The sequence below is a fragment of the Mauremys reevesii genome, linkage group 23 (genome assembly GCF_016161935.1).
Source record: "Mauremys reevesii isolate NIE-2019 linkage group 23, ASM1616193v1, whole genome shotgun sequence".
Classification (NCBI taxonomy): domain Eukaryota; kingdom Metazoa; phylum Chordata; order Testudines; family Geoemydidae; genus Mauremys; species Mauremys reevesii.
Genome location: NC_052645.1, coordinates 12,127,880 through 12,155,824, shown reverse-complemented (window position 1 = coordinate 12,155,824; position 27,945 = coordinate 12,127,880). Strand labels below are relative to the sequence as shown.

The 27,945-nt window shown below is 43.3% G+C and overlaps 1 protein-coding gene across 1 annotated transcript; it reads right to left on the bottom strand.

Annotated features, from left to right (window-relative positions):
* Positions 1-112: 112 nt before the first annotated feature.
* Positions 113-27,945, bottom strand: YTHDF2 (YTH N6-methyladenosine RNA binding protein 2). Its single transcript, XM_039511908.1, has 5 exons — positions 27,551-27,945; positions 27,178-27,202; positions 26,462-26,541; positions 19,799-21,385; positions 113-1,033 (listed from the first exon to the last, which is right to left on the bottom strand). The coding sequence occupies exons 1-5, from the start codon at positions 27,575-27,577 to the stop codon at positions 1,010-1,012; spliced, it is 1,743 nt and encodes a 580-aa protein (XP_039367842.1). The 5' UTR covers positions 27,578-27,945; the 3' UTR covers positions 113-1,009.

The window sequence follows — 27,945 nt, the reverse complement described above, 5'->3', positions numbered from 1 at the left end:
GGAAGTATTCACCTGCTGCCCTATTTGCAATTTTATTCTCCCATGTCCAGCCTCCTCGTAGCCACAGCCAGGGCAGCACCTACCCCACTGAAAACTAACTGGAACACAGAAGTGATGCTCAACAGGATCTCACGTTTATTATTGAGAAGTGATTAATGGTGAAAAGAAAGGCAACGCCCATTCCTCATTGGCTTAACAAGAAACTGAAGAAACATATTCACTACACATTTTACAATATTTTTCGTTCAAAATTCATGTTCCTGTAAACAAAACAAGTTTTTACCACCGTTCTCAGCCTTTAAATCAAATTAATCCAGACTTAATCTGTAATCCATATAATGCACAAGAACAGAACATTTCTTAGGACTCCTAGTACTTGACTTTTGAGTAACAAAGGGTCAGAGGAAAACAAACCACCCTTAGACACAACCTTGGCAATAATTTCCATTCGATTCTTCCAGGCAAATAAACCCAAATAAGTCATAAAATTCCTCCTCTTCCAGTCCAAGGAAAAAATAGTTCTTCCACTTTCTGCAGCGGATGTCCAAAAAAAAACAAGTCACAACTCGGTGTTCCAAGTGCAAATGTCAAAACCAGGGGGAAAGGAGGCACGAGGGAAGTGGAAGAAAGGGATGCAGCGGGGTTTAAAAATTAGAGAAAAAAGGCATATGCCACTTACGGATTTTCAAATCCGGAAAACATAGTAAAAAGACAAAAAACAAAGCATATGCTCTGAAATCACAACCAAAGCCAAAAGAAAGGGGACAGTTTTTACCTATACTCTACCTAGAAGGGATTTTTTTTTGTTTTTGTTTTTTTAGTCCTATGTCTCTTGTGACATTCCAATACTTTTTTTTTTAAACTGCAAGTTTGTAAGTTTTTTTTTGTTTTAAAGTCAATGAAATTAAGAAAAAAAGTCCTAATTCTCTCTGGGGTGTTTTTTTCTCCTCTCTCTGAAAGATATCCCGGATGCAACCTCTGCTGCAGTCTCTGTGGGAAGGGTAGCCTTTTACTTGACACGGCCTTGGCGTTCCTGCAGGAGAAAAGAGAAGGTGGTTAGTTTAGAGCAACTCTTGCAAAACTTCCATGGGTCAAGAGGGAACAAGATTTTGTTCACTACTATCTCATACACAGACTATGAAAACATAGGGCTGGAACAGATGTCAAAAGATCAACCTTGTTCACCTCCCCACGCTGAAGCGGGATTAGGTATTCCTAAAACCTTCCCTGAGGGGTGTTTGTCTACATTAATATTTAGTGATCTGGTTTATGACAGGAAAGGTCCATTGTAACGAAGCTGAATCTGAGAAACAGTCTGTTTCTGTTCAAGGAGTAGGAACTCATTTTAAGAGGGCAGCTGCACATGGCTAGTATGACAAAGTACTTACATCCTATCTGGTGATGCCTCCCAGCTCTTGCCATTTCCCCTTTATAATAGCAGTTGCCACCACAACCCCTCCCCCCGCACCCTGCTCCTTTCCTCTCCCTACCCCCAGCAACATCTTCTGCAGACAGCAAGAGCAGAGGGCCCACCAGTCTAATTCATTAAAAAACAGCGCTCAGATGCAACCTGCTCAGATTCCTCCAGTTCTGTACAGCCTGCCAAGTATAATGAAGGGAAGTGGGACACGAACAAGGAGAGGGGGGAAAAGGGCAGCCAGTGAAGAGCTAGTGAAATAAACAAACTACTCACTGCTAATGTTAAGTCAATTAACTGGTTGGACACAGTCTGCGGGGCCAGGTAGAGGCAGCCACTGTGCTAGTTATCAGTGAGGGTTTCCAGTGCCTCACTGGTGGGGCGAAACAGGGCTCTCTTCCCCATTCCTGTACATGGATCTTCAGAAAGCAGTTCCCAAGAGACCTGCCTCCAGTTCTCAATCCTATCAGGCTAGAAGCCAGTCTAGAGAGTGAGTAGGTAACAGTGGGGAGGAGTGAACCTGCCCTGGTACAGGAGGGATTTGGGTGCTTTCAAGAGTGAATTGGTAGCAGGGTTCCATTTGCTGAAGGAGATCAGGTACTCATATGTCTAGTGAGAACAGGAGAGGAGGAACTGAAAACCGTTTGTGTTCAGTCCCTCAGCGAACTCGGCACTGGCAAGTTGCTTGCTCAAGGCTATAAAACCAAGCCCCTGTGAGTTCTCCAACCACAGAATTCATGCCGTGAAGACTGGTGATCCAGGGTACGCGCTATTTTAAACAGCCAATGTGACAGCAAAACGGCAGACTGGGCCTGACGTGGTATTGGTTCACACTTCACTTTTTCAAGGTAGACAGTACAAAAGAAGAGCAAATGGCCCCATGCATTGAATGGAGCGGTAAGCACTGAAACCTAAAGATGACGATTCATAAGAACAGCCACGCTGGGTCAGACCAATGGTCCATCTAGCTCAGGACCCTTTCTCCGACAGCGGCCAGTGCCAGATGCTGCAGAGGGAATGAACACAACAAGGCAATTTCGAGTGATCCGTTCCCAGTCATCCAATCCCAGCTTCTGGCAGTTGGGGTTTGTGTCTCTGACCATCTTGGCCAGTGAGTCTCAAACCTTTTTACTGGTGACCCCTTTCACACAGCAAGCCTCCGAGTGCGACCCCCCTAATAAATTAAACACACTTTTAAATATATTGAACACCATTATAAATGCTGGAGGCAAGTGGGGTTTTTGGTGGAGGTTGACAGCTCGTGACCCCCCATAAATAACTTCACGACCCCCGTTTGAGAACCCCGGATCTTGGCTAATAGCTGCTGATGGACCTATCCTCCATGAACTTATGATTTTATAGATCTATCATATCCCTGTTTAGTCGTCTTTTCTAATCTGAACAGTCCCAGTCTTTTTAATCTCTCCTCACATGGAAGCTGTTCAATACGCCTAGTCATTTGTTGCCCTTCTCTGCACCTTTTCCAATTCTAATAGGCCTTTTTTGAGAGGAGGTGACCAGAACTGCAGACAGTATTCAAGGTGTGGCCATACCATGGATTAAATATAATAGCATTACGATCTACCCCTTTCCTAATGGTCCCTAAATCGTTCACTTTGACTGCCACTGCACACTGAGCAGATGTTTTCCAAGAACTATCCACAATGACTTCCCAAATCTCTTTCTTACCTGAGAGCAGCTAATTTAGACCCCATCATTTGGTATGTATAGTTGGGATTATTTTTTCCAATGTGCATTATTTTGAAACTCATTGTTGATAACTGCATCTGCCGTTTTATCGTCCAGTCTCCCAGTTTAGCGAGATTCCTTCGTAACGCATTAGAGTCAGCTTTGGACTTAACTATCTTGAGTACCATATATACTCGTTCATAAGCCACATTTTTTTTAGTGAGAAAGGGAAGCACCAGAGAAGGGGGTTGGCTTATGAACGGGGATAGAGAGGGAGAGGTGGGACACAGCCCCTCCCTGCAACAGAGGCAGCAAAGCCAGCAGAACCAAAAGGGGAGTGGGGGGAGGGGGCAGAGTCTCTCCACTTCTGGCCACGCTGCTCTGCCCCAGCCTCTGAAGCGGCTGCAGCTCCAGGGTTGGCAGGCTGCGGCCAGGCCAGAGACATCCTCCCCGGCCCTCCCCAGATAAGGCGGGAAGGGATGGGGACAGCATGGGGGTCCTGGGCTAGGGGTGGGGTCATGTGGAAGGTGGTCACAGCGGTTACGCCCCTGACTCCCAGCTTCTCCCCCCCAAAAAAATTTCCCCACCAATTGCTGTCCCAGGCTGTCACAGTAAGCAGCTGGCGCGCTGGGACACTTTGTTTACGTAGGTATACCTCTGTGCCTGCAGATGCTCGAAGTAAACAACCCATCTCAGCCCACCAGCGGCTTATCCTGATGGCCCGGGAGTCAAAGTTTGCCGACCCCTAAATTATAGGGTCTGCTTATGAACTGGTTATAAAAATTTTTCATTTTTACTTATCCATCTTGGGGGTGAAATCGACTTAACGAACTGACTTATGATCAAGTATATATGGTAATAGCATCTACAAGTTTTGCCACCTCATCGTTTGCCCATTTTCTCAGATTTGTGAATACGTTGAGCAGCACAGGTCTCAGTACAGATCCTTGGGAGACCCCACTCTCTCTCTCTCCCCCTTGTGAACACTGACCATTCATTCCTACACTTTGTTTCCTATTTTAACCAGTTACTGAGCCATGACAGCACTTTCCCTCTAATCCCATGACTGCTCACTTTGCTTAAGAGCCTTTGGTGAGGGACCCTGTCAAAGGCTTTCTGAAAGTTCAAGTATTCCATATGGACTGGATCACTCTTGTCCACGTGTTTGCTGACCCTTTCAGCAAATTCTAATACATAGATAAGGCACGATTTCCCTTTATAAATGCAGTGTTGACTCTTCCCCAACATAGTGTGTTCATCTACGGGTTTGATAACTTTGCTCTTTACTCTAGTTTCAAACCATTTGTCTGGTACTGAAGTTAGGCTTACTGGCCTGTAATTGCCAGGATCACCTCTGGAGCCTTTTTAAAATCGGTGTCACATTAGCTACCCTCCAATCTTCTGGTACAGAAACTGATTTAAAATGATGGTTACACATCAGTTAGTAGTTCTGCAATTTCATACTTGAGCCCCTCCCAGTCCCTTGGGTGAATACCATCTGGTCTTGGTGAATTACTGTTCAATTTATCAATTTGTTCCAAAATCTCCTTCTATTGACCTCAATCTGGGACAGTGGAAATGTCAACTATTTTACTGCTGATCATTTTAACAGAAGCAGGTAGTTATTCCAAAATCCCAAACTACTTCCTATGGTTCTCCAGGTGCCAAATCCTCATCTGTCCCCTACCTAGCTGCCAAAACCGCCAGCTTCCCCTTGACAACCGCTACACCACAATTATGCATTGTCAGGATAAAAACGACAGCATATCCAAAAACGAAAGAGTGGAAAAGAATAAATTACATTGAAATTCATAACAAAAACCTCAGCAGCTACTGCACTGATATTTGTTTTCATCTTGGATTCATTAACTTTTTAAATGTTAAATGCAGCTGCTGCAAAATTTCCCTCTGTGCTACTTCATAATCAAGGGGCTTCGCCACAGAACTTGAGTCCAGCTTTCCACAAAGGGTTAAGAAAAGCAAGCTGGGGAGAGAGAGATGCTTATTTAAATTAACTCAAAACATTTTCTAAACATTCCTGACAATTTAACATGCAACATCAATAAGATGACCAAAAATCTGCCAACAGATGAGCTCTCCATGAACAATAATGCTCACATCCAGTTACTGATTGGCCCCTTTTCTCCACCTAGTCATTCCCCGTGATCTCTTGCTTCAAGTTCATTGAAAAAGTTGGCCCTCACTGAAACCATTTTTGGATCCAGTTTCTACCCTCAGCACTGGGAAAAAAGTTAGCCATTACCATTCATCAGCAACAGAAAATGACAGCTACAGGTGTCTGGTTAGCCTCAGGCCTTTGTACCCCAGTATAACTCCCTGTATCAAGATGCTTAGGCTTGGTCTCCAATGAAAAAGTTACATTGGCATAGCTACATTGGTTGGGCATGTGAAAAACCACTGCCCGACTCACACAGTTATGCCACCAAAACACAGCTATGCTGACAAAAGTCCTTCCAGCCATGTAGCTCATATCATCTGGGGAGATGGTGTTCTGCACTCACAGAAGAACCTCCTTCTGTCATAGTCTGTCTCGACACTAGGAGACTACGCTGGCATAGCCTCCACAGTGTGTAGACAGCCATATTTTGGTACAAGGGGGCCTTTTCTGATTTAGTTTGTGTCGCTTGGAAAAAGGTTTAATCTAAATCTAACCAAACCACCCTTACACTGGAATAAGAGTGTCTGCACAGTGGGTGCAGACACTGCCTGGATAACCAGTAAAAGTTTCCATGCAGGCGAGGACTAAGCGCCAATTTGAAACAATACATTTCCTACCCCCATCAACCAAGGATACAGTGAGTGGAACGCTGCTTCAGTTTTAAAGCTTCCTCCCCACAATAGGCCTAGTCAACCCATACTTCCCTTTCTCCACAGGACACCTGAGACAAAGCTCTGGATACTTACACGTTGCCTTTTTTAAGGTGGAGTAAATTCTCTTCATTAATATTTGCCATACAAATGGAGCAGAACTGAAAACTGCAGAAATCAGGAACCACAACAGATAACCAAAGCAGTTTTGATCCCTGGGCACCACAGTACAAATAAATAATAAAGCCATATGCCTGGGGGAAGCTGCAAATCGAAATGAAGTTGCCAAGTCTTACTCCTCCTCTGCCTCCTGGTTCTGAATCCAGCCCAGTTCACTAACCAAGGACAGATGGCAACATGCCACACCCACACTCAGGAAGAGGTCACAACTGCATGAACTCCACCCTCTCAGGCACAGATGGGGTTTAAGCTAGCTGCAGGAATACACAGCCTTAGAACACACACACCCAGCCCCACCACAGCTTCAAGTGAGACAGTCCCATCTTGTCCTGCAGATGGTGGCTGCAGTCCCTGCTGACCACTTCAACTGATTAGCTGACCACACAGATCCCAAACCATGGCTTTAATGAGTTGCTTTCTCCTTCCCCTTCCATGAAAGTAAAGCGGCTCCAAAGGCCAAAGCATGGCACAAGGAAAGGAAGACAAGGGGTCTAAGAGGAATAAGAACATAAGAGCGGCCAGACTGAGTCAGACCAAAGGTCCATCTAGCCCAGTATCCTGTCTTCCGACAGTGGCCAATGCCAGGTGCCCCAGAGGGAATGAACAGAACAGGGAATCAGCAAGTGATCCATCCCGTCGCCCATTCCCAGCTTCTGGCAAACAGAGGCTAGGGACACCCACCCCTGCCCATCCTGGCTAACAGCCATTGATGGACCTATCCTCCATGAACTTATCTAGTTCTTTTTTGAATGGCACAAGGGAGATGGAGCAAAAAAAGCCACAGGATGCAGGAACAAAGGACAACACAACCCAAGAAGAGGCCCAGAAATGGATCCTTCATACAATCTGGAAAAAGGCCAGAGATTGAAGAAGCAGACTAGAAACAAACTGTTTAATTTCAGGATTGGGGATTGTACTGCAAGTTTCTCTCAACTGAATATTCAGCAGAACCTGAAGAGGCTTGAAGAACTAGTGTCACACTCTGGCACAGAATAATCCTGTTACTTCCCCCACTACTGCAGCTTCACAGAATATTTAGGGGGAGTTTCTTATAAAGGAATGGTGTAGGGCGTCTATTTGCCCCCGTTCAGATTTTTGGCTCATTCCGTTACCCACTGCAAGTGACTTTTCCTCACATGGCACAAGGATCTGGGTTTATGCTCTCATCCATGCATATGCCATGGAGGGAAAGCAAGCAGTTTCCTTCTACTCCGGTGCAACCATCTGGGGTCCAAAAGCCCCAGTGTGCTAATGTGAGCACTGCTCTCAGTGCTGAAGGAGATACGGGGCGTGATTTCATTCTCTTCATTCATGGCAGTAGTTTTTTCTGTGCTTTTGTTTGTAGCTGAACGAGCAATTTCTCCTGCATTTCCTTCTAGGAAAGAGCCCTTGGCCTAGAGATGATGTCCCCTCTATACAGTCCAACATTGTCCACACCCTCATCCAATGCAGTGGGACACCCCCCTGGGAGAGATGTCTTGCTCTCCAGGGGTTATAGAAGGTAACAAGTGAGTGCTGGACCATGGGGGAGGGGGGGGTAGATTTTTTGGGATCAGAGGTGGGGGTTAAGTGCTGTGTACCTACATGATCTCTATTCTTGTTTTCCTCAGATCTCAGGAGTGTAGGGAATCCTGCTAAGATAACACCCACGTGAAATCCCAGGAAAAGGGCTTGGGACATGTGTACCTGCAGGTACTAACCATGATTCTGCCCTTTGACATGTGAACCCCTGGATGACAAAAAATATCCACATTGCGTTTTATTAAAGTTGCCCTTGATCAACAAAGATTGGCTCAAGTATAACGAAAAACTGAAGAAGGGATAGAGGACAGACCAGGCAAAACCAGAGCTGTGAAGTATCAGTGAAGGACAGGTAAGAGCACTGTGCGAATACAATGGGAGGACTAACTGTACACAGTACCAAGCAACATGATGGAAAACAAGAAACGTATCCTTGCTCAGAGCAGGTGGAATAGACACCTATACACTTTTGCAAGCACGGCCGTGGACATGCTGTGTTTACAGATATCCTAGAGAGCTGAATCAAAATTCTCCATTCCAGACCACGTTAAAATGTGAGATTAGAAGCCCTTTGTGATTATCCTGCATAAATAATTTCAGCCATGTCATCACAGTTATAGGGAGGAAGACGTGATGTCACAAGCTGGCTTGTGACATTACTGAATGAACGGGTCTAGCGCAGTAATCTGATGAGAGGATGTAGTTTCCAGTCACACAGCTTGGGAGCCAATCCTGACAGGAGAGTAAAAGACTTACCTGAAAGTTTATAGCTAGCACCTACATACTGTGATGAATGGCACCTTAGAAATGACGGATACACAGATGCCAATACTACGCACTTGTATAGCACCTAGCAGAGGCTCTCACATTGATTTACAAGCAGCACTTGCTGTGAGGTAGGCAAGTATTATTCCCGCTTTATGGCTGGAGAAAGATTTATCTAAGTACAAATAGGGACAGAACCCACAACTCAAGTGCTAGTTTCATGCCCTCACCACCACACCAGTGACTGCCAAGTGTGTCGGCGCACTTGGTGGTGGGCTGGGCATGGTGTTGTCTGATTTCAACACACGTTACTTTCCCAATGTTTTTCCACATAAGCAACTGCTGTAATGAGCACTGCTGTAGCGTATGCCTGAGTGGGAGAAGTGGTGAGACCTGAAACTTTTAGGCTGTGGGCCGCATTATGGAAATTGGAAAACCCGTACTTTAGACCACTCTCCTTCCTCTAAGGTCATATGCACTGATGACTAAGTTCTGTCCTCTAGATATGTGCATGCAACTGCAGCTGAGATCAATGGGAGATGTGTGCCTTGCCCAACAGCAGAATTCAGCCCCATCTTCAATAACGTTTGCTGGAATCACAGGGATTCTTAAATCTGGAATCATTCTGTTCACTTGGGAAATAAACCATTTGAGGCCTCCCACATCGGATCATATGCAACCCTAACCAAACTAATACAGTTTCAGGGCTTCCAAAAGTTATGCTGCAAGTCAATTTGACTTCTGACTTGAACTAGAAATAAGAGTGATGTTTCTACCAATGCCGTTTTTGCTCTAGTTGTATACTGCCAGCCTTTCCAACCAGATCAGCTTAAAATGTGGTTATGGTTAGCACAAATCGCTTACTAAAATAGCACCTTGTCACACTGCTTATCTGCTCCCCATGCAGCTTCTGAGTCTTAAAATGCTCAGTTTATATACAAAACACAATATTTTACTACTGTTGGCACTGGAAAGCCAATACAACTGCAGAGGAAAGAGCTGCATCCTACCCTGACCTACACAGCAACAGAAACGCTTGCTCCATTCAGTCTGCAGATTTTTCCTTGGTTTGTGACAATGGCTGAATTTTAGTTATTTATCACTTTGCACTCTTGTAAAGGAGCTCCTTAAAATTCAAAAAAGTAAATATACTAGACATGTTGATAACCCCATGCTAGAACTCCTCCTGCTCTGAGAGCAAATTAAAGTTTAATCAAAATCTTGATTAAACAAGAAAGCCTTACAACTTGACCAGAGGGCAAGCAAAATGAGACCCATCTGTGGGATCATATGCCAAAGGAGGATATGTAATCGGTCCTGGAAATCTGAATTACAGGCACAGACAACTCAAGTGTTCCAGCAAACCTCAACTGCATCCATCTGCAGGATATAGGAGAAGAGGGACTCTCTCAAAAAGGTCCCCGTCACAGACTGAAAAGCCAAATCACAGTATCAGGCTGAGTTTGCACATCCTGGCAGTTAGAAAGGTCTTGCTTCAGCATAAAAACCGAGCACATCACCTAATGTTTGTCTCAGATGCCTATCACCCTGGTATCTAATCAACAAAGGGCTATCAAGGCATACAGAGTAAATAGGGAACAGCAAGATGTCCTCTTTCAAGAGTGGTTGTAACCAAAACATGACTAACCTACCGGAAGCATTTACAGAGCACCAACCACCACATGATCTGTGCGTTTTAAACCATAGCTTGCATTTCTATGTCAACCATCCAGCTTGGGAGCTAGGGTGTCGGGAGGGACTTCATGGAAGTCTTAGAAAGACTGCCTCTATTTCTGCAGCAGCAGCAGCATCCTGTCAGTTGTTCCTGGTTGTCAGCTGGCTGGCAGACATGCTCAAATTCCTCCCTACCCCCAACTTGCTTTCAAGGCAGCACCAAAACTGATGCAATTTAGTGCAAAGGATGAACTCTGCCAGTCTTCACACTCCAGATCAAAACTGCATTTTGAAGCAACAAGTCGTCCAATTTCTGCAAACACTTAGAGGAACTTTCCTGCAGGAACCAGCTGCCCTGAAGCATATAACTTGCACAGGGAACAGAATGGTATGTGGTCCTGAAGCAAACAAAAACATGCTACTGGACACCAACTACCCAAAGCCATGTCACTCAGTGAATATGAACATTTAGATCCCCTACAAAAAACAGGTAGTTAAAAGCTTTGAAAAATTTACCAGCACACCTTACCCATCGGGAGGGATAGCTCAGTGGTTTGAGCATTGGCCTGCTAAACCCAGGGTTGTGAGTTCAATCCTTGAGGGGGCCATTTGGGGATTGGTCCTGCTTTGAGCAGGGGGTTGGACTAAATGATCTCCTGAGGTCCCTTCCAACCCTAATAATCTATGATTACTGGAAGTTAATACAAGTTATGGGAGCCTTCTGAGTAGGATTCCAGAGACATCTATTAAGCACCAATGGGCTTCCTACTTGGGCATGGTATTTGGACCCGAATCCCCTCCTGGCTTTAGTGTATAGGCAAAATATATTTGTAGCTTCCATTCCAAGATCCCAGAAGGAAACAGGATTCCTTGTTCCCACACCCAGCTGTTAATAAGAACATTCCCAACACCCTCCTTCTCCCCCCACCATTTGGTAACTATGTGCTACAGCTTTCCTGAACAGCCAAATATAAAAACTTACAAGAAACTCATTAGCTTTATGGCTGCTCAGAGGGCTATGGGCAACAGCAGTGAAACTGACTGTACTCTCCTAAGTTTCAAACTGCAGCTATTGGTGAGGCCCAGAAATTTTTTTTCTACTGGCAAGTCCAGTCTTCTTCCCTTGCCCCAGTCCTACTTCATCAGATATTCTTGTGTATATACACACACGAGGCAATAATGGACTATTTTTTCAATTTGCTGGCCCTGTGCATTTCACAGCACTTTGACTGTTTCCCTGCTTGGGTCCTTCAAGGAGTATGGATATCACACTTTCTGCATTGACTTACATATTAAAGAGTTAAAGTCTCCCATCCCAGCTTTAATAAAGTCAATGGCATTTACCAAGAACCTTCCTTTGAACCTTGTTGTAATGATCAGACTTACAAATTTACTCTAATTGAGGGCTTAACAGTAAAGAGTATGTGAAAGTTCATAAGAATTCACCATAACTTAAAACAAGGGTTAATGTGAAAAGGTCCAAATGGAAGACAGAAAATCCAAACAAAAAGACCTAGTATAACTCAAGGACTGCATTAAGATCATGCCTGGTAAACAAGAAAATCGTAGAACTAAAAAATGAATGAACCAAAATTGGCGTCTCAGAAAAAGGTTTAATTGGTAAACAAAATAACTAGGGGATGGGCTATTCCACCCATCACTCCCTTCTGGGGTTCTTAAAAATATTTTGGGGAGAACTGGCTACTGGAGGAAGCTTCACCATGATGGCTGGTACCCCCACCATCTCCAGGGACCCAGGACCTTTGTCACCCTGATTCTGAGACATGTCCTGACCAGACCAGGCCAGACAGAGGGACTCAGATGAGCTCACCACCTTTACCAACTCTAGCTGAATCCCAACCGCCACCTGGGATGAAACAGCATTAGATTTCAAGAGTAACCGCTCCAGCCACCTCAACTAACTTCTTCTCTTCTCCCCAGAAGGACAATTATTGCCATCTTAATATTATCTAAGAGACTATTGAACAAGGAGGTTTTTCCTTCCATAAATTTTCTCCAGCTAAAGGAGAAGAGATACAGGATGTTAAAATGTAAATCTTAAGACTTTACATTTCAAATGCTTTGACTTTTTCCTTCTTTAAACTTTTATTAAAGGTTAAAATGATTTTTAGAAATAGTGTATTTAGCTTGCTTAGTACCATGGCAAAGTCTTTGTATATAAAACCCCTGACCTTGTTTAACACGGTTTAATGTTAACAGACATAAACCAGTTACTGTCTAACACCATTTATTCCATCTAAATACAACACAACATTATAGTATATCCTTGAGTTTTAATCTGCAATGATGACAGTGAAGTAATACACCCTTGGTGCAGGCTTGGGATCAAATCTCACTCTGGGTCACATGAAATGGGTCTAATGACTTTGGCTGACTACACAGTAGAGAATGTAAGTGTTAGCACCACATAATTTGAACCACAAGATGTTCTGGAGAGGGAAGTTCACCCACTTCCCAGATTCAGAATCTCAATTGATGCAAAGCTAATAAAGCATGTGTTGTACTCATCGTCATACAATACAAATGTGACAGCCAGGTCTGAATAATATTGAAGCTTGGACAACTCTACATCCACCCCCATGGAGCCTGGACAACAAGTACTTCATTCTGTAAGCCAGAGAAGCTTAATATTCATTTTAAGATAAAGTCACAGACAACAGGCCTTGCTGTCTCCCACTTCCATTAACCAGCTGATACCAAAATTCAGTTAATGAGCTCCAGTAAGGAGGGCAACATTCCCTATGACTTTTATACAAATATCTCTATTTCCTAGGTATTTAAAAGGGAATCTTATACCCCAGCAACAGTGGCTGGGGCATACGAATTCCTGCTTAGTTCTTTATAAGACAACACTATGAAACTGTAAACATATATAAACCCAAGTATCAAACAGTTTGTGGCCAAAATATGACCTGTTACATGAGACTCCAGAGAGAATGATCCTCAGGGCTTTAATCTCTTAAAGATCCACTATGATGCCAAGAAATTCTTAAGGTAGCCACTTTATATAGGGCCTGTACTTTTGTCATTCTTATAATGACGGACAGGCCAGGGAGCACAGCAATCAATAACACCATGCGCACACAGAAAAGGAAACAGATGCCTTTTAATTTCAAGCTCAATTAGACATACAGGACAGATGGGAAGGGAATTATAGTTTCTTTTCTTTCTCTCTCTCTCTCTCCCCCCCCCAAGTTCCTACCTTACTAGTCTATAACAAACAATAGAAAAGCAGCTAACTCAAAAAACTGCTCAGCACTGCTCTTTTAATAAAGAAATTCTAACAGTATGAAACTAGAATTGCTGTCTACATTTTGAGTTCTCTACAGAATGGCTCACAACCCCCCCCCCCCCCAATGCTATTATTAACCTGATCAAATGCATTACTACATGACCTATCCTTCAATTAAAAAGCAGCAGGCTGGGCAGCTACCCACTGGAAAGAGCAACAATCAACTCCCTCGTCTAGTCACCAGCTTGCATAACCACAATTCTTGTTAACCAAGAGTTCCTAGGACAACTTTACTGTAGTAAAAGTGCAGTTGCACTATTTTACAAGACAATGGTCCGGTTTTGTGCCACTGGCTTATTAATTTGTAATGCTGTAAGAATTATTATTACTAAGTACAACAGAAATTTTAGAAATTAAGGCAGGGTTCTACTAACTGTAGCTAATATGCTCATACAATGACAAAATAAAAAGAGTACAAAAAGAATCCTCTTAAATTAATACTTGTCACCAGATACCTTATATAAGAGACAAAGCAAAAAAGTGACCCATCGGACAGAAAAAGGTTGCAGGAATACATTCTAAGAACAAAGAGAAATGTAGACCTAGAGGTCAGTGATCTAACTTATCCCCTTGCACTGAGGCGAATAGCTCATGTAAAGCTAAACCTACGACAACTCTGAATACAGGAGGTTCATGTGTTCACACACTAATACTTTTCTAGTTCTTCCTAGACACTTATCAGCTTAAGCAGTGTCACCTGACCAATTATACTTCTTCACTGGGCAGAAAAAGCAGGCAAGAGAACACTACATATGCTCAATTGCATTGAGCTTTCAGAAAACAAAATAGCCAACTGACATTTAGCTTCAGAGAAAAGTAACTTTCCTTGAGCAATTGCTGCTTCTCAGATTACTACAGCTAAATTACCTAGAGTTCTGTAACCCTGCCCTCCACTAATGGGCTATCAACCAGTGTTAGTAAATTACCAATATTTCCCTTAAAAAAACCCCCACAACATTTCCCCTCCATGTATCAAAATCTCATGAAGTTTCTGGGGAATCCTCTTCCTAAAGCACCCCAAAAACATTCAAAGAACAGCAACACAAACCCTAGACAGCAGCACCTTTAACTTGAATTATTGGGAGAGAGAAAAAAAAACGGACACCCACCACATTAAAAAGGCTTTCATTTTAGTTCACTGTGGTATTAACAGCTGATGCATGCAGCTTAATGTTTTTTAAAAAACCAAATGCCAAATAAGATCATTTAAGAGAACTGAGACATATCAACAGATCAAGTTTGCTTTGAGGTAGAAAAGAACAAGTCTTCTGCAAACTGTCCCTTGCCAACGTGCCCCTGCACTGTTCTGGAGAGATCACCTCCAGCAGAACAACATTCAATTTCCTTGGTCTCTTCATGAGGCTGTCAGTCCAGGTACCAGTTGTGATTAAGCAACTGGCTCATTGGAAAATGGCCTGAGATTAACTCATTGCATGTAGGCCATTCCCTGCTAGAGGGTAATACCTTTTGGTTACTCACAACTTGTACTGCATTTCACCCGGTGGCCTAGAGGTGAAAGGCTCTTAATCCGATTACCAATCCTAAAGAAACAATTTTAAACTTCTCATCCTGACAACTTCTAGGGATCAGCTTCACAAGCTACCAGTTGACTTTAACAGTCATTAAATCTTGTAGCTTAATGAGCTTTAACAACTCGCTAAAACTCAGAGTATGTCTATGCTACAAGCATTACAGTGGCACAGCTGCAGCACTGCAACTACCCTGTTGTAGCAAACGTCCATGGCACAATGACAGAAGATGTTTTTCTGTCGCTGCCGTATATCTATCCCCTTGAGAGGCAGTAGCTGGGTCTATGGAAGTAGTTTTCCATCGACCCAGCTGTCTACACAGTGGGGGTTAGGTCAACCTAACTATGTCATGCAAGATGCAAATTTTTCCACAGCCCTGAGCAATGTAACTAGGTCAACCTAAGTTTTAGGTGTAGACCAGGCCTCTGTGTCATTGCAGTAACTAGAACTGGATTACTTTTCACAATCTAACTTCCATTTTGTTTGTACTAAGATGGCTTCTGGTTATTCTTATTTTACAGCAGAGGAACAACTCCCTTCTTCTAAAGGAGGAAGCATGTTTCTGGATTAGAGCATACAATAAAGAGCCATAAGATTTCCCTTTTTAAAAAACCCCACAGAATATATAATGAGGCTCATTTATCAATTTCAATTAAGTGCCTTGAGGTTGGATAAAAGGCATAATAAATGCAAAATACACATCAGCAGGTAGGTACTGAGACAAGGAGAGTAGTTTATCCATTGCAAATGTATTAACTAGCGCACTATTTAGAGAAGGCTGAAACTGTGATGTGCATTTCAGAACTTTAAAGAGTCATAGCAAGGATATTCAGCACTGGCACACCTATCAATTGAGCTTATACTGGCCAGGTTTTTCAGGGGGTTTAGTACAAGTATGGTAGGTAATCTTATGACCCCTGGATGAAAGGAACCATGTCAGTGCAAGCAAAAATTACTTTACACCATGAACTGCAATACCCAAGCAAACAGAGAAGGAAGTTCTAGCTCTTTGTTTACTCAGAATGGTTTTATCATGTTCTACAGGATAACACAACAGGCATTAGGCAAGAGAACAGTAACAGAAGAATCATGAGGATCTCCACCAGTCTTTGGAAAATACTTCCCCTCCCGCTTCCCCAGCCAACTACAAAACCAAAGAAATACAAACTGTGTTAAACAAAAACCAAAAAAATCAGTGCTTAAAAGTGACCATAAAAAAAAATCCAGGTTAGTAAATGCAGATTTAACATTTAGTTGTTTTTCCACAAGTTGCACCCCTCAAATTTGGCAGTGACATTTACCACTCGTATCAGAGGGAGAGCCATGTTAGTCTAGATCTGTAAAAGCAGCAAAGAGTCCTGTGGCACCTTATAGACTAATAGACGTATTGGAGCATGAGCTTTCGTGGGTGAATACTCACTTTGTCAGATTCACCCAAGAAAGCTCATACTCCAATATGTCTGTTAGTCTATAAGGTGCCACAGGACTCTCTGCTCAGTATTTTAAAGGTTTAATATTTCTCCAAAGCATCAGGTGTCAACCAATGAGAAAAAAAAGAATACACTTCAGGAAATGATGGTCCGTTTGGCAAATCCTACGCCCCTGTTTTGAGATTGACAGATACACCCGACACCCAAATCAACTCTTCAGCTCTTTTGGAGTCAATACAAGCTTGATTCTTACCTTCTGAAAAGTACCTTTATCAATAGTGAAGGAAGCACACTACAACAAGCATTGTCACTGGAACTGGAGAATGTAAATCTTTATGCAAACTCCTTTCTAAAGTCCACAGAACGTGTGCACTGTTTACATGCAATTCATAATGCCAAGGCAACAGAACAGAGCTATAAAGCTGAGATCCAGTGCAATTCTTTAGAGAGCACTCATGATTTTACCTCCATTGCTTTTGAGTCTGGAATACACAAGATATTGCCATTACACTGTAAGCAGAATCTCATGAGACTTCCCTGTTAAATATGCATGACCACTTCACTGAAGTCAATGCAACACCTTCTAGAAACAAAGAGTTACTGCTAGTTTTAATATATAAAATAAAGCAGTCCACACACTGCAGCAGTCAGTGATGGAGTGTGCTGTGGGAGCAATTGTCAAGGGTATTGAGAAGGACTATGTTGGCTATCAGCTTCAGCAGTCTTGGATAGGAGAACATCGAACGGTTTGAAGAAAAAAAATCTAATTCTGGATTGGAAAACAGAACAAAACCTAACTAAGGACAGGGACGAAGTGGAGACCAGCATAAGAATGTACATGCAGCAAAGAAGGCCCAGTGGTCTGTTCATAATAGATTTAGACAAACTCAGCCTTTTAACCTCCCTTTATAAGTGAAAGGGCATAGCACGAACACCAAAGCAAAGTACCACTTACATGCCTGTTTAGATATGCTACACAGTGCTCTAAAGAAATCTGTCACTCCTATATATCTTGGATGCAGATATTCTTAAAGAGATAACCTGAGAAACAGGAGAGAAAACCCAGGGAGTCCCCAGAATTTTGAGAGGGTTAGGGGAGAGAGTACATTCAGCAGACACTTTGTACAAGCTGCTCTGGAGAAACAATTAATAGAACAGCCTTGGCCAAGTTTGAAACCAAATGAAACAGTTGTAAGCTTGTTAAAAGTTAGACATCAGCCAAACTTGGAGCTGTTTAAGCTCCAAGGAACAAGAATGCAGAACATGTACAGAGCACCATCTTCCACTGACAGTGACTGCAGAGATAAAGAGCCCTTAGCAGTGGGTTTTCTCCAGTACAAAAGAAGTCTAACAGACCATGGACAGGCAGTCTGCGTCATTAACTGCTGCTGGGGCAGTGTTTTAAATTGGTATGTGGATCCTTTTCAGGTGGCCAGCTGAGGTGCTCACAGAATGCTGCCCACACAAGATTTGCTTTTGCCAACAACAGTCACAAGGCAGAAACACAAGTATCCATTTTATTAATGCCCAACAAAACTGGAAGCCAGGAACCAGTCTGCTGGTTCTCACTGAAGTGATGAAACAGTAGCTGAAGGAAAACCTAAAGATTTTCAAGGCTGCATCAGAAAGTGATGCAAAAGGTCAGGCTGCCCCTGAGGTACCGTACTGAAAATGACAGGCTAAGTCACTTCCTCCATACCAGACATTATAGGCCAGGAACCCCATATACCATAACAAAGAAAATGAGTCTGTAGTAAAAAGCAAACATACTGACTTCTAAATGTACAGGAGTTCATTCCTTGCCTACGAACTTCAGAGATGCATGTTTAAGTTCCCTCACAGGGAGAGAGGAAATTTCCTTAACCACTTCTCTACCTGAGTGTTACATTAAGCTAACTGAAATGTAATGCCAAAAGGAATCGCCAGTGTTCTAAACATCTTTTTCAGCTGCCATTTCTGCTCTTAGCATTCTCACCGGTAACTCTCATGGGAGCGGTTTTTGAAGGAAGCAGGGGAGAGAAACTGCAAATACATTTTTAAAAAACTGAAGGTGAGGTTTAAACCAATTTAATTTCTTAAGATGCTTCCTGTATGGACCATTAAGTAAGTTACAATTGAACATTTTTACTATTTTAAAAAAATATTCTAAACTTTAAAAAGCTACCAAGTTTTCAAATCTGTTTGCTGGGAACTTTCTGCACCTTTGCATTTGTTCTCAGTTCTCCACTGAGTTAATCACACCCCTTCACATTCTTCAGCTGCCTCCCTTCCCCAAGATGTGACCTTCCCTTGCACTGCAAATTCTGCTGCTCTGCACACCTTAAGTGTGAAACGTACTAGGAATCCCACTTCCTGAAGATCTCCATCCCACACTTCAGTGATCAGATTTCTTAACTTCTCCCTCTGCTGCAAGTTAAAACTTAGTCTGCTCTTGTCTGGTTGCTGCATTCTGGGCCTCAAATGACCTGGCAGCTTTTAGGACATGAGACCACCCAGAACCTGCAAACTGCCATCAAGTCCAGCCAAGTTCACACCATGTCAATAGAACTATTCCAATGCGTTCCCACCCAGACTGACAGGGTTTCTGCTCAATGCTAGTCATGTTTGGTATCCCGTCGCTGTATACTAGTAACAAACATTAAAATATTGTACTTGAAAAGGTGTGCACTGTTTAATTTTTTGTTCAATGATTGTCACACTGAATTGTTTGCAGCTTATGTTTTAGCTCTTCAAATACCAGGTGGGGGATTTCCGGTTGCTGGATCTAAGGAGCCTTACAAAACTTGGCAACAAACCAGGAGCTGCTGCTGGTGCTAATTTTTAATTAGTGTTTTGGATCAAATAAGAGTCATATCCCTAAGGGGAGGGAGTCATCCACAGGCAAATTCAACACCCTGATTTGTAGCAAACTAAAAATTAAGGCCACTAAATTTCCATCTAATATCAGTAAGGATGGTAATTTAACTCCATTGGTAAGAATGTTTTGACCTCTAAGATTCCTCATTGCTTTGTTACATGATCATATATTACCTGATTGCCACTCTTATTGTAGAACGTATACTTGTCAAAGAGGAGTCTTGACAACACTGATCAATTTTATTTTTTTAATCAGGTAAATTTGATACTCAGAAAAAAAACTTTGACTTGCAGCACTGACTAGCATCTAGGTTAGCGCAGGCAGGTGCCACACAAGCTTCCCCACACAGCTCCACCAGAACCGCACTGATGTTCTCTAGAACTCCCTCCTACTCTTGGTCCCATCCAGAGCAGGAGCTGCCAGACTAGATAGTAGATTCATGATGTGGGGAAGTGATTAGCTAGGAACTAAAGTGAGACCCCAAACTCACTTATGAGTGCAAGTCTCCAGGTTACTTCATTAGTCCATTGTACCACCTAGCTTCTCTATGCTTCCCCATCCCACAAAATTCCTGAAGACAGGTAGGCAGGTTACCTTTTTAACATTTTCCTCCTCCTCCTGGCGTTTCTCATAGTGTGAGAAGTCATCAAAGATGGAGGTGGTGTGCTTGTAGGTGGCAATGATTTTCAACACCTGCTTAGCCTTTTCCAGAGGCACTTCCTGAGTGTCCCTGGAGTTGGTCACTGGTTTATTCTCGTTGTTCTCTAGGCGGATGTGCCGCAGCTGGCTGTTCGGAACGTCCTTCACAAAAATCCACCTGACATCAAAACGTCCCTTCCATTTGTCCTGGGACCACACACCTGCACATGTGTTGTAGTCCACAGCAGATTTCATTTCTGCTACTCCGCAGAAGTGACCACTGCCGTTGACACTGAACAGTAAGTAAACGGGGCCTTTCCCGTTCATGGAGCGATAAGCAGCATCCAGTCTCTTGTTGCCGTGCTCTGTACTGCACCAGATGTTATATTTAATGGAACGGTGGATATCGTCCTCAGAGTAACTCTTAATGATGAAAACCCGACCGTGTTTTGGGTTCCAGTCAAAATCCTTGGGGTTGTAGTTGTTGATGGACCTCAATTTCTCCAACACTGGGTGCGGTTCCGAAGGAGCGGAACCAGAGCTGGCTTGAGACTGTCCCACTCCATTACCATCCACTCCGTTTTGACCAAACCCATTGCCACGGTTACGAGGTGCAACCCAGCGGGTTGGCTGAGCTGCCTGTTGCTGCACTGGTAGCTGGGCTGGCTGTGGTGGTGGTGGTGGCAGCGGCTGCGGCTGTTGTCCTGGAGAAGCCTGTGTCACTGGTGGGCTGTTATTGATCTGTTGGCCCACTGGTTGAGGGGACACCTGGGTTGGCTGCTGACCAATATTCTGAACTAAAGCCTGGGAAGGCGCTTTTGCTACCGGCCCTTTGTTATCCCAAGTTCCAATATCCATGTTATGTTTTATTGGAGGCGGTGGAAGACTTGAACCTGCAATGCCATTCTTGGTCTTCAGCTTGGGCTGTTGTTTTGCAGGTTTGCTAGCAATATCAGCCCATGATGTCGGTTTCGGAGGAGCAATGGTAGCAGGAGGCAAACTGTTAGATGCCACGATATTACTGGTAATGGACCCGCTACCAACAGCGGAACCAACAACTTTTGGGACATTGCTTGCAACATCCGTGCTGCCCAACTTCAGTGCTGCCATCCCTTGGTCTATGGTATTCATGCCAGGAGCCTTATTTAGAGTCTCATTGGCAAAAGCAGACTGTCCATCAATCATGGCTCCACCCAGTGAGCTTGGTGCATAAGCATAATTGCTACTATATCCAGAGCTTTGAGTGGACTGTCCCTGAGAACTGTTATTCCCCCAAGCTGAAAAGTCAATTCCACTTGGAAAGAAGTTAAAGCCATGCTGCCCAAGAAATGGAGTGCTGCCAAGCGCCCCTGGCTGCCCAAACATTGCATCTGGGAGAAAGTGAGGCTCCCCATTGCTTAGCTGTCCATAGGATGTTAAGTAGGGCATGGGTGGGTCACCTCCTGTAGACCAGGCAGCTTCGCCTAACGAGTAGGAGAATCCAATGGATGGACTGTAGTAGCTGGGCAAGTAGGAGTCAGACATCGCAGTGTATGCATTATTCTGCAAAACAAAAATAAGCACTGAATAGTTAGAATAAGCAGCACAAACCATCCAGGGGCCTGGAATAAAACCCCTTTATTCTCTTCTTGTGCCCCACCCCTACCTCAGCTGTTCAAACATATTCAAAGCCTTCAGTAAACAGGCTTGGTGGCTTTCAAATGTACCCTCTGTCAAATGTGTATTAAAACGTTTCATTGACAGAAAGATTAAATGTAAAGATTTAAGACACTATTCATTCCAAGATGTAGAAGCATTAAGTTTACAGATGCACCACGTGGAACTGGGCACCGATTTTATAGCATAAGCAAAATGCTCTGGAGCTGTTCAACCTTTTATCTAGAGTACAAAGAATAACTTCATCATTTTATACCTGCCTGACGCCGTGGGTTTTAAGGTGTATTTTTTTGAATAGGGGGCATTTTATAATCTGCATGGTTGGTGGGGTTTTGGAAGAAAGGGATATACTGGGGGGCGGGGGAAGACGGGAGGAGAAGGGACCAATAAAAAGCACTATTAAAATTATGAACAACAAACAGTTTTATTAAAGGCCACATTTATTTCTATTGAAAAAATCAATTATCCATAAAAATTTCTTCAAAGGTTAATATTAAAGTGCTCACAAATATCCCAAGAACTTTAAAACCAACATGGAATTTACAGTATCATCCTCAAAACTCAAACTATTCTGGAGCTCCAGCCACATGTTATTAGTGACATACTACAACAACATGGGATAACCTAAAGCTTTTCCAGAGGGGCCTTTCCAGCACAGCTACAGAGACTGACTTCAGGTTTGGAAGAAAAAAACTTGCCGAGTTTTCTACTCTAGATGTTTACATCCAAACAGCCCCATATTACTACCATGGATGTAATTAGGAAACTTTAACAGACATCACTAAGACTTGCTTACATGAAGATCTGTCATTTCATATTTAAACCATACCACCAGGGAGTTCTTGCAGTAACACTAGTGGGTTTTATCATCCAGTAATTTGAACCTGTACGCACACAGGTCTTAGTGCTACATGATAGTTTACATGACAATCCAATGCAGATAAGATGAAAGCCAGGTTCCGTTCCTGTTTAAAAGCTTGGCTTACATTAGGCACCATTCCATTTTTCACTGAATTATGCCAAGAGCAGTTCCTGAAGGACTTCATGCCATATATGCATCAAAACCTATGTAGGATCAAGATAGCTCTGCACACTAAAGAAACAGCAGTTCTGTCTCCCTATCTCTTTTTGAATTAAGTGAAAGTAACCTGCCTAGACTCAAAATTAAAAGAACAGGTTATATTTGGCCTGAAATTTATCTAAAATTAGTAGAAAATTGTAAAGATACCAATGGAGACAGGTTTCGTTTTAAAAAAGTCTCCTGAAGTTCTTGTCACTCAAATAATCATCATATCACTGGGCTACTGCTTGAAAACGGAAAATAAATCTGACTAGTCTATTTTCATTTTCCCAGCTGAGAAGAAAAAGATAAATAAGTAGCACAATAAAAGTGAATTCACAGATTCCAAGACCAGAAGGGACCATCATGATCATCTAGTCTGGCCTCCTGGATAACACAGGCCATAGAACTTCCCCAAAATAAATTCTAGAGCAGATCTTTTAGAAAAACACCCAATCATGATTTCAAAATGGTCAGTGGAGAATCCACCATGACCCTTGTTAAAAATGTCTGAATTTGTCACTTGCAGCCATTGGATCGTTATACCCTTCTCGGCTAATCTGAAGAGCCACTTATTAAATATTTGTTCCCTATGTAGGTACTGAGACTAACCAAGTCACCCCTAAACCTTCTTCTCTTTGTTAAGTTAAATAGGTTGAGTTCCTGGAGTCTATCAGTTAGTGTGTTTGGAAGAACAGTTCTAATCATTTAAGAGCTCGATCCTGCTAAACCTAACTCAGTGAACAGTCTTTACTTTAAAAGTTGATGGGACTATTTAAGTAAATGAGATGTTGCAGGACTGGGCCCTACAGTGTAATGTGTAATATAAATAAGGATTTTTTAAGATGTTAGCTAAAAATCATACATTGTTCCTTTAAAGGATAGAGACCTCTCTCTCCCCAGTTTCAGAGGTAATTTAAAATACTCAAAAGGAAGTTGCCTTAAAAATATATAATGAAGACTACATTTAAAGCTGGGACCCATTCTATCCTGGGGATGAGATCTTTGGCTTAACAGATTTCTCCCATACAGTGCACAAAAAAAGTGACACTGTCAGATCAAATTTGGTCCCTAATGAAGTCAACATAGTCTCTTTTCACCCATTCTCTTATGGTTTGTCTCAAATAATTTTCAGGGGAGGGCTTGATTACAGAAGAGACTGATATTGTCTAAATCTATATCACAAAGTTATTTGTGCAATAAACCTATGAGCATACAAATTAAAATAAGGGTTAGAACAGTAAATTCAGAGAAGAGAGGTCTGTCTGCTCAGTGATGAAATCCTAGCAATGTGCATACTGTTATTAAACATGAAGTCCAGTGCTTCTATATCTCTCAAACTTGAGTGACAGAGTGTCACTGATTAATATGCAAACCGAACTCCACCAGTATTCAATTCCCCTGGATGACTAATGCTTTTTGAAAAGCCCCCCCCGTCTCACTCTTCCTCTGCATTCCTCTCCCCAGGGATTAGAGTTCTTAAGACTTTTTTAATGTTTAAGACTCACTAACTGTACATTTGAGCTTCGGAATACAAAGCAACTTAGTCAAATTTAAGGAGATTCAGTAGGTTGCCAAATTAGTTAATACTGGCTCAAAAAATGGCAGCTCTCACTTGCTCCTGAATTAAAAAGTATGCACCTGTGTCATCTAGTTACCTAATGTTTTATACATATTAGCTGGAATGCAGTTTCAAAATGCAGCCACCCCTCATTTGTGTTACCATCACCTCTAGGAGTCCTACTCATAAGCAGTTGACTATGTTAGCCAACCATGAGTGTCTTGTATACATTTTCTGTCCCATCTTCCGATAACAAACCTTGACACTGTTTTCTTACCCGCCTGTCATTTGTTCAGGGGCACCACAGTCAACTCTGACTGTGATTGTTTCTCTCATCTTATCTTATATGAGCTGACAAAATATAAGAGCAGGTGACAAACTATACAACATAGCGAGAAATGAAAGGAAATCATTCTAGTGGGACTTAATTTTATTTGGAGCTAACCAGCTTTGTCTCATCTTTCATTTTTCTTGCTGAATATGTCAAGGGACACCATCAGTTTGAAATTTAGTCAGTTTCAAAGAGTTCTCAGTATTATGCCAGCCAGTGAATTCCCCTACTAATTTTTGTAGTTCAACAATCATTTTCCTATTTTAAAAAAATAGTTTCCCCTGTGTTCTGTGAAATACCTTCACAAAGAGGGAAAAGTGAGTGACTATTCACTAAGCACTTATTAAATGTTCCAAATAAACTAAAAAAAAAATATTGCTTTTCCTCTAAACTGTCAGATATAGTAAATTTAGCAGTTTAGTTAGTAGGTAATAATTTCACACAGAAGTGCAATTTGTAAATTGAAAGTCTCTTTAAAATGCTCAAAAACCCTTCAGAATTAGTGGTATCAACTTCTATGACAACAAAAAGTGCCATCTAATGAACTAGGCGGGGACATAGCTATCTTTATCTAGGACTCTGCGAAATAACCTAAACAAACACTGTCTACACAGATTCAAAACTAGGTTTTACACTCTTCCAGAGAGCTAGACTCTTATGTGACCTTACCAACCGGGTAGGCTGCTAACAATAGCAATTAAGTTCACTAGAGGCAAGGGAGGATGGGCACTGATTAAATAAAAAACCAAGGAGATGTTAGACTTCTATCTTTAATTTGCAACAAGTATGACACTTCCTATTTAGAATTCTCTTGACAAGAGCCAATGAAATATATATCACTGTTTGAAAAACTACAACTATAAAAATGTGGTTGACAAAACTAAATGAATTGAGAAATGCAACAACTTACTGGCTATTTTAGACTAATACCTGAACTGTTTGAGAAAAGATGAGCTAACTGGGATGAACTGAAAAAGTCACTGATACAGCTTAACAATATGTAGACCTACCATAACTGAGCCTATACTGCCTCGAGTCTGACGTATTCCTTCATCTTTTATATATGTCACACAATACTCGTTTAACAGGATTAACAGTATAAGTTATCTTTAATAAGAAGCTAGTAAAAAAAATTACAAAAAAAGAGTGGTGAAGTCTCTGGTACTGACAATTTCAGATTTGACTGCAGCCTTTACAGCTCAGTTTCTAATTAAAGCTAAGGTTTCATTTGCCACTGCCTTTTCATTTATCAAACCACCTAGTCTGGCTTTTGTAAAAAATAGAGCAAAACTAACTTCATGCATTTTCCAGTTTGCTTGGTAAAGAGATAAGAATACTGATAATATCCTCTGCGAAAGACTAGCCTCTAGAATGTTACCACATTTTACTGAGATATTTCACATTGCCATACAATACAGTCACTCATATTGTATAATCAACCAGAAATGAGTAAGGAAGTGACGTCTTAACAGTAAAACTGAAAGATCAGAAATGATCACAAGATTTATGAATTCCTTTTACTACTTCTAGCTTCATCAGAAGCACAACATTTTATGCTCAGGATAAACATTTTGGGGGTCAAATTCTGCCCAAAGCTACATCTGTGCAACCCAAATAAGCTCCTTAACGCTTTTGCGACTTCTTTTACCCTTATGTTTGTTCCCCAATCCCAAGGTGTTTGTTTGTTTTTTAAATTATTGCTGTTAAAAAACAACAACAATATTCACTGTAGCAGCCCTATACCTAAATATTTAATCAACTAATGAGAACTAATTACCACAGTGTTTTCTACTCACAGTACTGCCTATTTACTGACAAAACAGTATTATTTTAACCGCCACAAAAAGCTAGCAAATGTCAAAACCCAATCTCTGGGATAGAGGAGACGACTTAAAAACATCAAAGAAAAGCCAAAGAAAAATTCATTTTAGTCAGTCACTGGCAGAAAATTAAGTAATTGCATAGCACACCCTACCCCTTAACTGAAGAGAGAAGTTCTGTGGTACTCACCGGTCTGGCCTGAGGACTCAAGTAGGGTTCAAAGTCATCATCATTTAACCCATCCTTCTGATGCACAGATCCATTTTGCACTAAGAACAAAATTAATGCCCTTAGAAAGAACTCCACAATTCAAACAAGTACACGCATTAACCTAAAAGTACTTTTTGTATTACAACATAGGTTGTGATATCACTAATGTCTCCCTGGTTCCAAATGTTGCCAGCTGAGCTGCATTAATAAGGGCAAGGCCTCACACACACCAGCATGGTCCTCTAAAGGAAATTTCCTCTTACTCACAATGGCAGCTAATCTAAGTTCCCTGATTCACCGACACAATTACTTCTGCTGTATAGCTTCCAGACATGGCCTGCAGACAGCTCCAATATATAAACTCACCTGGAGGCAACACAGAGATTCCTTGAGAAATTCTTTTATCCTGATGCTGAGCTCCCAAAAGAACTTCATTTCCCACCCCCCTCTTATTTCCCACCTGATCCTTTAAAAAGGCCCATTTTCCATGCACCGAGGAATCCGCTACATCCCTCACACCCCCACCCCGCAAAATCCTGCCCCTCTGCAGCCTGGCCACCATGGTAGCCCCGGACATTCATTCCCACCCGCAGCCTCCAGTCCCCCGATTTACTATCACCGCCGCCACCCCGGGGACCCCCCCCCAATCCAATCTCCTCCCACCCGCGTCCCCGGGGGGCCCGGCGGCCTCTCACCTTTGTTGCCTTGGCCCTTGGGTCTCTGGAGCGGCGGCGGCGCGGCCAGACATGGAAGAGAGGAGGGGAGAGCGGTGAGCGCGGGACGAGGCACCGGGCGCTGCAGCGCCCGGCTCGGGGAGACCCGGGCTGGATGGAGCCTGGCCCGGGGGTCGGGCCCTAGCGGCGGCGGCGCCCCGTGTCCGGGCGGCGAGGCCAGGCTGGCAGGGGAGGCCCAGCCGGACCCGAACCCGGCGCGGCCTGGCCGCAGCCACCCCGCCCTGGCCCGAGAGCCGCCCGCCGCGGCCCGTAAACGCCCCCCGCCCCCGCCCCGGGGCTAGGCCCGAAACCGGGGCCTTTCCCGGCTCCCTCCCCCGAGCGCGGCGGCCGGTACCTGCTCCAGGAGGCTGCTGGCCGACATGGCTCCGGTCGGGCTCCTCGCGGCGGCGGCGGCGGTCCGGGCTCCTCGCGGGCGGCGGCGGCTTTGTCCGGGGAGCGGGGCGCAGGCACCGCGCGGCTCGGCTTCCTGGCGGACTCTGACTCGCCCGCCCGCGGCTGCTGCGGCTGCCTGCTCGAGCGACGCTCTAGCCGGCTCCTCGCCCCTTCCGCCAGCGTCTATGGCCGCGGCCGCCTGCCTCGAGCTGGCACCGTGCGGGCGTCACGAGGGGCAGCGCGCGCTCCCCTCCGAGGCACAATGGCGAGAAAGGAAGCGCGGCGCATGGCGGGCCGCTGGAGGACCTAGGGGCGTCGACAGCGCCACCTGCCGGAAGTACTTCGTTAATGCCGGTG